The sequence below is a fragment of the Oncorhynchus mykiss genome, chromosome 14 (genome assembly GCF_013265735.2).
Source record: "Oncorhynchus mykiss isolate Arlee chromosome 14, USDA_OmykA_1.1, whole genome shotgun sequence".
NCBI lineage: Eukaryota > Metazoa > Chordata > Actinopteri > Salmoniformes > Salmonidae > Oncorhynchus > Oncorhynchus mykiss.
The window spans coordinates 15,901,715-15,914,049 of record NC_048578.1 but is presented as its reverse complement, the minus strand read 5'-3'; the positions used below and the strand labels follow the sequence as shown (position 1 = coordinate 15,914,049).

The following is a 12,335-nucleotide window of genomic DNA, read 5'->3' as shown; positions in this document are numbered from 1 at the left end:
GGAGAATCCCCCCCCCACACACACACACACACACACACACACACACACACACACACACACACACACACAGTCTCACGTACACACAGTTACACTGCATGTGCCACACTCTTTCCCATGAGCCTCTGCTGCTCCACTTTACTCTAATAAGTCCCAGAGTGCTGTTCGGGGCCCAGCTTAACCAGTGATTGATGTCCACTCTGCTCTCTCCACACCATCCCTCCAGCCCCATCTCCCCCAGCAAAGACCTCCCAGCTATAGGACCAGCAGGATGTAAAGGGACTAAGGAGTAGGATATACAGGGACTAGAGAGTAGGATTATAGGGACTAGAGAGTAGGATGGGTAGGGACTAGGGAGTAGGATGTATAGAGACTAAGGAGTAGTATGGTTGGGACTTGAGAGTAGGATGTATAGGGACTAGAGAGTAGGATGGGTAGGGACTAGGGAGTAGGATGTATAGGGACTAAGGAGTAGTATGGTTGGGACTAGAGAGTAGGATGGGTAGGGACTAGGGAGTAGGATGTATAGTGACTAAGGAGTAGTATAGTTGGGACTAGAGAGTAGGATTATAGGGACTAGAGAGTAGGATGGGTAGGGACTAGGGAGTAGGATGTATAGGGACTAAGGAGTAGTATGGTTGGGACTAGAGAGTAGGATGGGTAGGGACTAGGGAGTAGGATGGGTAGCGACTAAGGAGTAGGATGAATAGAGACTAAGGAGTAGGATGTATAGGTACTAGGGAGTAGGATGTATAGGGACTAGGGAGTAGGATGTATAGTGTCTAAGGAGTCGGATGTATAGGGACTAGGGGGTAGGATGTATAGGGACTAAGGGGTAGGATGTATAGGGACTAGGGGGTAGGATGTATAGGGACTAAGGGGTAGGATGTATAGTGTCTAAGGAGTAGGATGTATAGGGACTAGGGGGTAGGATGTATAGGGACTAAGGGGTAGGATGTATAGGGACAAGGGAGACTAAGGAGTAGGATGTATAGTGTCTAAGGAGTAGGATGTATAAGGACTGGGGGGTAGGATGTATAGGGACTAGGGGGTAGGATGTATAGGGACTAGGGGGTAGGATGTATATGGACTAGGGGTTAGGATGTATAGGGACTAGGGGGTAGGATGTATAGGGACTAGGGGGTAGGATGTATAGGGACTAGGGGGTAGGATGTATATGGACTAGGAGGTAGGATGTACAGGGACTAGGGGGTATGATGTATATGGACTAAGGAGTAGGATGTATACGGACTAGGGGGTAGGATGTATAGGGACTAGGGGGTAGGATGTATAGGGACTAGGGGGTAGGATGTATAGGGACTAAGGAGTAGGATGTATAGGGACTAAGGAGTAGGATATATAAGGACTGGGGAGTAGGCGCTGACCTAAGTTCAGTCGAATTGCTCCCCCTAATGGTTAAGGGTAGATTAGGAGAGGGCAAGCTGATCTGAGATCTCTGCCCACAGGCAACTTCTACCTATTGGGAATAGTTTATTGGAAGCCAATTGACTAATAAAATTATAGATGTCTATGGAATATGTTGCTACTGGACTAAAGGTTGTCTCCGAGGCCTATTGTCATGGGGGGTGTTACTAATGCACGGAGGCTTGTTGTGCAATTAAACTGAACGTCTTTACTTCAGATCAACATGTTAACAACTCGTACAAACCTCACTCATCCAATCCTCACACCTCTGTACACGCACAACGTGCCTGATACATTCTTAAAGCAACAGTATTCAATTCTCAACTGAGCTACGACACCATATTACTGAACACAACGGGGGGTTAACAAAGCTCAGATTGCTATTCACTTTCAATTGAGTAGAAATTGCAGACTGAGATTGCTTGGCGTGGGCCTTCTCCTATTCCACTTATCAAACATAAAGCGAAAGCGTGTCAAATAAGCTTCTGACGGATGCCATATCCGTTGCTGTTACTTGCTGTGCTTAGCTAAGCGTGTAAAGTCTGCCTGTCAGTTTAGTCTGTAGATTCATACCCGGGCTTCCCTTGGAGGAAATTGAGGTGAGGCGTCTCGTTCTCTTTCCCCCTCTTTCTGTCATTCTCTCGCGCTCCTTCCCATCTCTCTCTCCCTGTCTCCCCCGTATCTCTCTCTCTCTCTCATTATCTCCTCTTTCTTTCTCTCCCCCTCTCTTTCTCTTTCTCTCTCTCTATCCCCCTCTCCACTCACATTTAATTGGAGAGCATGGTCCTCACGGGTAGCCCGGGACAGCGGGCCCAGTTCGACAACCGTGACTGAATGCCGCTCTGAGGCACACTCGCCCCAGAGTTTTGATAAGCCGACAGGCTCGCTTCTCCCGACCGTCACAACGAGCAGCTCGCTGAATCATGGCCGCCGGGCTGTCAACAACATTGGTCATGGAAAAGACACCAACCTCAGTTCTCCGTTCCTCTTTTCTGTCTGAGAATATGAGAGAGGGAGTAGGGAAGGGAATAGACTGATTTGAAATCTCATGTCAAGATTTAGGCTTACCGAGTTCAAGGTCGTCACCTTTTAGAGATTTTAAACATAAGAGTTAGTTAAAAGGAGGAATAGCTAGAGGGTTGAGTAATGATACTCTTACCTTTTTGCTTCTTATTCCCTAAAGATGGAGAAATTAATCTTGAGAAGAAGGTTTGCCTGGTTTGTGCACATGTATCCAATCTCCCATACTCATCATGCATCATTACCCGGCCATAGAGCGACACAGCCTCTGTTTTAGGCTTAGTGCAGTCAGTGTTTGACTGCCTCAAAACACAATTACATAAGATAATTAGCCGTTACTGTGACGATAATGATCCGAGACACACCATAACAATATTCCCCTCACAGGATAAGCCATGCAGCGCTAAATACATCATTCCGGCTAGGCGACAGGAGGATTTGTGAGCAGTAATCTGATGGGTTGTGCTCCGATGGGGCTCTCTCAGGTGTTTTTAGGAGCCCTAGCTAGTGGTTAGCGACTGCTCCTTTCTCTCCCCTCTGCTCTCATTAGCATTCCGCAGCTAACCAGCGTGACAGGGCTAGCAGCCGGCACAATCAGGGAGAATCAGGTGGCAGCCATCTGCGTGTATGGCTGTGCATACGAGTGCAAGGAAAGAGTGGATTGTTAGAGAGAGAGGTGTTTATTCATGGATACAGTCACATTAGACCTCAAATTGAAGCCAACATTGTAGAAAATGGAAAGATGACAGATAGTTAAATGGCTCTCCATAAAATACAGATGAAAATGGAATGTTATGCTTTTGACATTTAACCTGAGCATTTTGTTATAAGACCGCATTCAAAGGCTGTTTTGTATAACTCAGCATTGAATTTATGGTGTGTGGCTGCCTATAGAGGTTATCCCCAGGTGTGTGGCTGCCTATTGAGGTTATCCCCAGGTGTGTGGCTGCCTATATAGGTTATACCCAGGTGTGTGGCTGCCTATAGAGGTTAATTACAGGTGTGTGGCTGCCTATAGAGGTTATCCCCAGGTGTGTGGCTGCCTATAGAGGTTATACCCAGGTGTGTGGCTGCCTATAGAGGTTATCCCCAGGTGTGTAGCTGCCTATAGAGGTTATCCCCAGGTGTGTGGCTGCCTATAGAGGTTATCCCCAGGTGTGTGGCTGCATATAGAGGTTATCCCCAGGTGTGTGGCTGCCTATAGAGGTTATCCCCAGGTGTGTGGCTGCCTACATAGGTTATTCCCAGGTGTGCGGCTGCCTATAGAGGTTATCGCCAGGTGTGTGGCTGCCTATAGAGGTTATACCCAGGTGTGTGGCTGCCTATAGAGGTTATACCCCGGTGTGTGGCTGCCTATAGAGGTTATCCCAAGGTGTGTGGCTGCCTATAGAGGTTATCCCCAGGTGTGCGGCTGCCTATAGAGGTTATCCCCAGGTGTGTGGCTGCCTATAGAGGTTATCCCCAGGTGTGTGGCTGCCCATAGAGGTTATCCAAAGGTGTTTGCGGGTGTGTACGTGTTGACCTTTTAATGCCTTCGTCACTTAGCTTATATTTTTCCCCTAGACAACATAGGTCAGTGTGAGGAAATTCTTAAATTGGTAAGCTGCCCTGTTCTGAGAACAATCAGTAGAGTCAGTCTAAGTGAGTCACTGGGTTATACTGGGTCTCAGATCCGGGGTTCAGTGAGCCTACTTATTCTGTGAGTCGGTGATTCACTGAAACGGACTCTACTGCCTGATGTAGTGACTGACTCAGGAGATCACACACCTGCCTGATGAAAGCAGAATTCCACATCAGAGACAGCACACAATCACAGAACCCTCGCTATTATGCACATACCCACGAACACACACACATGCGGGCACACTTTCATTCTGTAATCCTTCTATACTCATTCACTCACTCTCACCCCCTTCCACTAACTCACACACATGCACACACACACCTTCCTTCCAGCATCCCACCTCCCCTCTCTCTCAATCAATTAATCAATCAATCAAATGTATTTATAAAGCCCTTTTTACATCAGCCGATGTCACAAAGTGCTGTACAGAAACCCAGCCACACACCAGCAAGCAATGCAGATGAGGAAGCCCGTCGGCTTCCTCATGAAAGGCCAGAACCAAGGAAGAAACCTAGAGAGGAACCAGGCTCTGAGGGGTGGCCACTCTTCTGGCTGTGCCGGGTGGAGATTATAACAGTACATAGCCAAGATGTTCAAACGTTCATAGATGACCAGCAGGGTCAAATAATAATAATCACAGTGGTTTTAGAGGGTACAACAGGAGTAAATGTCAGTTGGCTTTTCATAGCCGATCATTCAGAGTTAGAGACAGCAGGTGCAGTAGAGAGAGAGGGTCGAAAACAGCAGGTCCGGGACTAGGTAGCACGTCCAGTGAACAGGTCAGTGTTCCATAGCCGCAGGCAGAACAGTTGAAACTGGAGCAGCAGCACAATCAGTTGGACTGGGGACAGCAAGGAGTCATCAGGCCAGGTAGTCCTGAGGCATGGTCCTAGGGCTCCGGTTCTCAAAGAGAAGAGAAAGAGAAAGAGAGAGAGAATTAGAGGAAGCATATTTAAATTCACACAGGACACCGAATAAGACAGGAGAAATACTCCAGATATAACAGACTGACCCTAGCCCCCCAACACAAACTATTGCAGCATAATTACTGGAGGCTGAGAAAGGAGGGGTTGGGAGACACTGTGTCCTCGTCCGCCTATACCACCGGACAGGGCCAACCAGGCAGGATATAACCTCACCCACTTTGCCAAAGCACAGCCCCCACACCACTAGAGGGATATCTTCAACCACCAACTCAACCACCATCTCACTACCCTGAGACAAGGCTGAGTATAGCCCACGAAGATCTCCCACACGGCACAAACCCGAGGGGGGCGCCAACCCGGACAGAAAGATCACTTCAGAGACTCGACCCACTCAGGTGACGCACCCTTCCTAGGGATGGCATTGGAGAGCACCAGGGTTAGAGGCAGAGAATCCCAGTGGAGAGAGGGGAACCAGCCGGGCAGAGTCAGCAAGGGTGGTTTGTCGCTCCAGAGCCTTTCCGTTCACATTCACACCCCTGGGCCAGACTACACTCAATCATAGGACCTACTGAAGAGATGAGTCTCTCTCACCCTTCCACACACACACCTTCCTTCCTGCAGCCACCTCCCTAATCTCTCCCTGTCAGCAGGCCTGTAATGAATGTTCGCCCCACTTTCCCTCACTATGTCTGTCTCCCTCTTTACCTATCTTACAGTCCATATCTCCACTCCTACACTCCCCCTTCCCCATCAGGTTCTATAATGACTGTTAGCTGAACTCCTCTCACTTGACCACCTGACCTTTCACCCTCTCTGTTTCTACCCATCTCTTGCTCCATCCACCCCTTTCTGTCTTTCTCCTCCCTTCCTTCCATCCTTCTTTCCCTCAACCTCTCTGTGGGATTCTAATGAGTTGTAACTCCTTCCCTTACACAAGCGCTTTACCCCCCCTCTCTCTCTCCACTCTCTCCTCTCCTCTCTCTCTCACTCTCTCTCTCTCTGCCACTCTCTCTCTCATAAACCCATAATGCTGTGGCATCGTAAACCTTGCAATAGGAGGGTGAATGCTACAGCTCAACCAGGGAAAGAGTGTTGACCTCAGTAGAGATGTTGTAACCAGAGAGAAAGGGATGGAGGAGAGCGAGAAGAGAGAAGTGGTTTCATGTACAGAGGGGTAGGGAGGTATAAAGAGAGACTGGGGGGAGAGGCATGTGGAGAGGAGAGGAGAATACTTTTTTAATTCAGTGTGCACAGGTGGGTGGCTGAGTGCATGTGTATTTTGTTGGATTATGTTTGATATGAGGACAAACAAAAATTAGGTATTTCTGTTCTTGTAATTGGCTAAACTGAATCATCTGTCTTTGTAATGACTATAATAGCTGGAAAACATTATAGTGGAAAGAGCTTCAAAGCATTACAATTAAACACCTGTAAAATAATCCAATTCCTTTAAACAACATACTGCAAACGTCCTCGTTTTGACCAAAAACGATTTCCTCTTCTAACCCACTTGGTGACTTTATGAAATTGCCTCTAATGCATTAATCAGTATTAATCTGACAATTAAATTACATTACATTAAATTCAGTGCTCAAGGGTCCGTGTGCAATTCTGTTTCTTTCAGATTTCATTTCAGAGCACATTGGCTAAGTTTAGCCTCTGTTCTAGGTCCTTGTTACACTCTACTTTCTACTTTTCACCAATTCCAAATGGCCCCCCTTCTAATACATCTGAAAGGATAGAATTGTCCAACTAGCAGAGGGCAATGTAGTTATAACCATATTTCAAAAACCTGTCCAATCCCTTCAGACCTTTCAGATTTTCACAAAGGGCCTTGGGATAGGAGCTAAGGGACGCTTTACAATTGGGAAGTAGTGTTTCATAGGCTCAAGATATGATGAAACAAGGTACTAGCTGAACAACCTTTGGTGCTATTTGATGATGTCAAGCATTGTAACTAAGTTGTATATCGTATCTTCTCAGGTAAGATGTTCAAGTCCGTGGACCTGTCGCTGATCGTTGAGTTTATGCTAATGTTCTACAAGGACAAGCCAATTGATTGGTTGCTGGATCACATCATGTGGGTTAAGGTGTGCAACCCAGAGAAGGACGCGGTAAGTTCAACCTCCCCCATGGTAAACCTAGGCCCAGTTGGAAGTAAACCTTTCCTTATATGTTGTGGTAACCACTGTCCTGGTACAAGCTGTCCTTCAGACCCAGTCATGTTAGATCAGTGATTACTTCAAGGGAGAGAGAAAATACAGATCTGTTACAGAGTATCCCAGCAGGGAGTTACATGTAAATACTGTGACTTTCCAAACTGGTCTTAGTCTCAGAAAAGGGTGCAACTCCCACACACTCATACTCTCTTTCTCTCTCCCTCCTCCTCTTTCCCACCTCTCCCTTGCCTGTCACACACTCATACTCTCTTTCTCTCTCCCTCCTCCTCTTTCCCACCTCTCCAATGGCTGTCACCCACTCATACTCTCTTTCTCTCTCCCTCCTCCTCTTTCCCACCTCTCCCCTGCCTGTCACACACTCATACTCTCTTTCTCTCTCCCTCCTTCTCTTTCCCACCTCTCCCCTGCCTGTCACACACTCATACTCTCTTTCTCTCTCCCACCTCCTCTTTCCCAACTCTCCCCTGCCTGTCACACTCTCTTTCTCTCTCCCTCCTCCTCTTTCCCACCTCTCCCCTGCCTGTCACACACAGAAACACTGCGACAGGCAGAAGGCCAACCTGAGAATTCGCTTCAAGCCCTCTCTCTTCCAGCATGTGGGCACCCACTCTTCCCTGGCCGGAAAGATCCAGAAACTCAAGGTGTGTGTGTGTGTGTGTGTGTGTGTGTGTGTGTGTGTGTGTGTGTGTGTGTGTGTGTGTGTGTGTGTGTGTGTGTGTGTGTGTGTGTGTGTGTGTGTGTGTGTGTGTGCGCGCGTACATGGGGCTTACTAGCATCCACTCACTGTGCATGTGTCATATTATCTACTAAAGTCTGTGTATGTTCAAATATTCGTTTTCAAGTCTCTGAGCCCTGCAGTACTGGAATGCATTCCAAGTCACCATACAGACTCCAGATGTAAAGACTTTGTTTAATGTCTCTGATTACTGTGTTATTAAGAGCAATGGATATCAGCCTGAATACTGCTACTGTAGTCTAACCCAGGGTTCTCCAAACTCGGTGCTGGGTGCATGTTTTGGTTTTTGCCCTAGCACTACACAGCTGATTTAAATATCCAACTCAACTTTAAATATCCCCAGGACCGAGTTTGGGAAAACCTGGTCTAACCCAATCAATTCACTATTGATCCGCTCGTCCTGGACCAAGGCTTTCTCAATTCAGAGATTCTTTACAAAGCAGACCAGCTCACCACTCTCTATACATTAATGCTTACATGTATTTAGCAAATACTCGTATTTAAAGAAGAGTATTTCATTTATTATATTCAATTGTTTATTTGAATGGGGATAGGTACAATTAGAACTATGACACATTCAGCTAGAATGGGATGAATTGGATGCACTGTCACCATCATCATTATCGTAGGAATTTGACTTACAGTTGCAAAGGCCTATAAGCAAGCTGAAAATGTTTTACAATGCTACACGTCGTCTCTCAGAGATTTGTTGTGACATTATCTGGTGCTAGAAATATACTATTCTCTTTTATCATGAAATTGCACATTCTCCATGTGGAATTTCATCATTTTGGCCAACAGTAATGTAGTTACTCTCAACCCCAAAGCCACTTGGAGGAGAGATGAGAGAGTATGACTCACATTCATTTTCAAGTAAATCGTGTAAATGGAATAGTTAAAGGATTTAAATGAACATTTAAGTCAGACTTCCAGATCTCAATTCAGAATTCATCCCTGTCTTTAGAACTGCACCCTCAAAGTCAATATGAGAACGATATCTAGAAACACCCTCATGTCTTCTCGCTAAACCCTCCTCTTTGGGTCTAATTATTCATTCCAGGACAAGGACTTTGGCAAGCAGACCCTGCACAAGGGCCACGCCAACCCGCTGGCGGAGGTGACCACCAGCCTGAAGACGTACCAGCACTTCACCCTGGAGAAGGCCTACCTGGGAGAGGACTTCTTCTGGGCCTTCACCCCTGTGGCTGGGGACTTCATCCGCATCCGCTTCTTCACGCCCGTCCGCATCGAAAGGTGTGTGTGTGTGTGCTCACATAAATGGATACACACACATACAGTTAAATTCGGAAGTTTACGTACACCTTAGCCAAATATATTTAAACTCAGTTTTTCACAATTCAGTTCTGCCCACAAATGTTCTATAGGATTGATGTCAGGGCTTTGTGATGGCCACTCCAAAACCTTGACTTTGTTGTCCATAAGCCATTTTGCCACAACTTTGGAAGTATGCTTGTGGTCATTGTCCATTTAGAAGACCCTTTTGCGACCAAGCTTTAACTTCCTGACTGATGTCTTGAGATGTTGATTCAATATATCCACATCATTTTCCTACCTCATGATGCCATCTATTTTGTGAAGTGCACCAGTCCCTCTTGCAGCAAAGCACCCCCACAACATGATGCTGCCACCCGCGTGCTTCACGGTTGAGATGGTGTTCTTTGGCTTGCAAGACTCCTTCTTTTTCCTCCAAACATAACGATGGTCATTATGGCCAAACAGTCCTATTTTTGTTTTATCAGACCAGAGGACATTTCTCCAAAGAGTACGATCTTTGTCCCCATGTGCAGTTGCAAACCATAGTCTGGCTTTTTTATGGCTTTTTTGGAGCAGTGGCTTCTTCCTTGCTTTCAGGTTATGGTGATATAGGACTCGTTTTACTGTAGATACAGTGCCTTGCGAAAGTATTCGGCCCCCTTGAACTTTGCGACCTTTTGCCACATTTCAGGCTTCAAACATAAAGATATAAAACTGTATTTTTTTGTGAAGAATCAACAACAAGTGGGACACAATCATGAAGTGGAACGACATTTATTGGATATTTCAAACTTTTTTAACAAATCAAAAACTCAAAAATTGGGCGTGCAAAATTATTCAGCCCCCTTAAGTTAATACTTTGTAGCGCCACCTTTTGCTGCGATTACAGCTGTAAGTCGCTTGGGGTATGTCTCTATCAGTTTTGCACATCGAGAGACTGAAATTTTTTCCCATTCCTCCTTGCAAAACAGCTCGAGCTCAGTGAGGTTGGATGGAGAGCATTTGTGAACAGTAGTTTTCAGTTCTTTCCACAGATTCTCGATTGGATTCAGGTCTGGACTTTGACTTGGCCATTCTAACACCCGGATATGTTTATTTTCGAACCATTCCATTGTAGATTTTGCTTTATGTTTTGGATCATTGTCTTGTTGGAAGAAAAATCTCCATCCCAGTCTCAGGTCTTTTGCAGACTCCATCATGTTTTCTTCCAGAATGGTCCTGTATTTGGCTCCATCCATCTTCCCATCAATTTTAACCATCTTCCCTGTCCCTGCTGAAGAAAAGCAGGCCCAACCATGATGCTGCCACCACCATGTTTGACAGTGGGGATGGTGTGTTCAGCTGTGTTGCTTTTACGCCAAACATAACGTTTTGCATTGTTGCCAAAAAGTTCAATTTTGGTTTCATCTGACCAGAGCACCTTCTTCCACATGTTTGGTGTGTCTCCCAGGTGGCTTGTGGCAAACTTTAAACGACACTTTTTATGGATAGCTTTAAGAAATGGCTTTCTTCTTGCCACTCTTCCATAAAGGCCAGATTTGTGCAATATCTGACTGATTGTTGTCCTATGGACAGAGTCTCCCACCTCAGCTGTAGATCTCTGCAGTTCATCCAGAGTGATCATGGGCCTCTTGGCTGCATCTCTGATCAGTCTTCTCCTTGTATGAGCTGAAAGTTTAGAGGGACGGCCAGGTCTTGGTAGATTTGCAGTGGTCTGATACTCCTTCCATTTCAATATTTTCGCTTGCACAGTGCTCCTTGGGATGTTTAAAGCTTGGGAAATATTTTTGTATCCAAATCCGGCTTTACACTTCTTCACAACAGTATCTCGGACCTGCCTGGTGTGTTCCTTGTTCTTCATGATGCTCTCTGCGCTTTTAACGGACCTCTGAGACTATCACAGTGCATGTGCATTTATACGGAGACTTGATTACACACAGGTGGATTGTATTTATCCTCATTAGTCATTTAGGTCAACATTGAATCATTCAGAGATCCTCACTGAACTTCTGGAGAGAGTTTGCTGCACTGAAAGTAAAGGGGCTGAATAATTTTGCACGCCCAATTTTTCAGTTTTTGATTTGTTAAAAAAGTTTGAAATATCCAATAAATGTCGTTCCACTTCATGATTGTGTCCCACTTGTTGTTGATTCTTCACAAAAAAATACAGTTTTATATCTTTATGTTTGAAGCCTGAAATGTGGCAAAAGGTCGCAAAGTTCAAGGGGGCCGAATACTTTTGCAAGGCACTGTATAGATACTTTTGTACCTGTTTCCTACAGCATCTTCACAAGGTCCTTTGCTGTTGTTCTGGGATTGATTTGCAATTTTTGCACCAAAGTACATTCATCTCTAGGAGACAGAACGCGTCTCCTTCCTGAGCGGTATGACGGCTGCATGGTACCATGGTGTTTATACTTGCGTACTATTGTTTGTACAGATGAACGTGGTACCGTCTTGGCTGATTTCTTTAGATTTTCCCATGATGTCATGCAAAGAGGCACTGAGTTTGAAGGTAGGCCTTGAAATACATCCAAAGGTACACCTCCAATTGACTCAAATAATGCCAATTAGCCTATCAGAATCTTATAAAGCCATGACATCATTTAATGGAATTTATGGAATTCCGAGCTGTTTAAAGGCACAGTCAACTTAGTGTGTGTAAACTTCTGATTTATTGGAATTGTGATACAGTGAATTATAAGTGAAATAATCTGTCTGTAAACAATTGTAGGAAAAATTAATTAGATGTCCTAACTGACTTTCCAAAGCAATAGTTTGTTAACAAGAAATTTGTGGAGTGGTTGAAAGCCAAGTTTTAATGACTCCAACCTAAGTGTATGTAAACTTCCGACTTCAACTGTACATGGCATGCTTGAATACACAAAAATACATGGACCCACACACATGCACAAACACACATACACTGTGCTAGTGGACAAAGACGATCTCCACACAGATCTCCACACATGTCCCAGACTGTCGCTCTCGCTCTCCCCTCTCTCTCTCCCTCTTGCTCTCCCCTCTCACTCCTCCTTTCCCTCTCGCTCTCCCCCCTCTCTCTCCCTCTCTCCCTCTCTCTCCCTCTTGCTCTCCCCTCTCTCTCCCCCTTTCCCTCTCGCTCTCCCCTCTCTCTCCCCCTTTCCCTCTCG

General features: G+C 45.7%; 1 protein-coding gene across 4 annotated transcripts in view; it reads left to right on the top strand.

Moving 5' to 3' along the window:
• Nucleotides 1-12,335, top strand: part of LOC110488910 (alpha-1,3-mannosyl-glycoprotein 4-beta-N-acetylglucosaminyltransferase B) — a 175,433-nt gene that overhangs the window by 150,791 nt on the left and 12,307 nt on the right. For all 4 annotated transcript variants that reach the window (XM_036943038.1, XM_036943039.1, XM_036943040.1 and 1 more), the window contains 3 exons: nucleotides 6,976-7,106; nucleotides 7,706-7,813; nucleotides 8,969-9,162. In XM_036943038.1, the coding sequence (XP_036798933.1) occupies nucleotides 6,976-7,106; nucleotides 7,706-7,813; nucleotides 8,969-9,162 (433 nt within the window). The remainder of the gene's footprint in view (nucleotides 1-6,975; nucleotides 7,107-7,705; nucleotides 7,814-8,968; nucleotides 9,163-12,335) is intronic.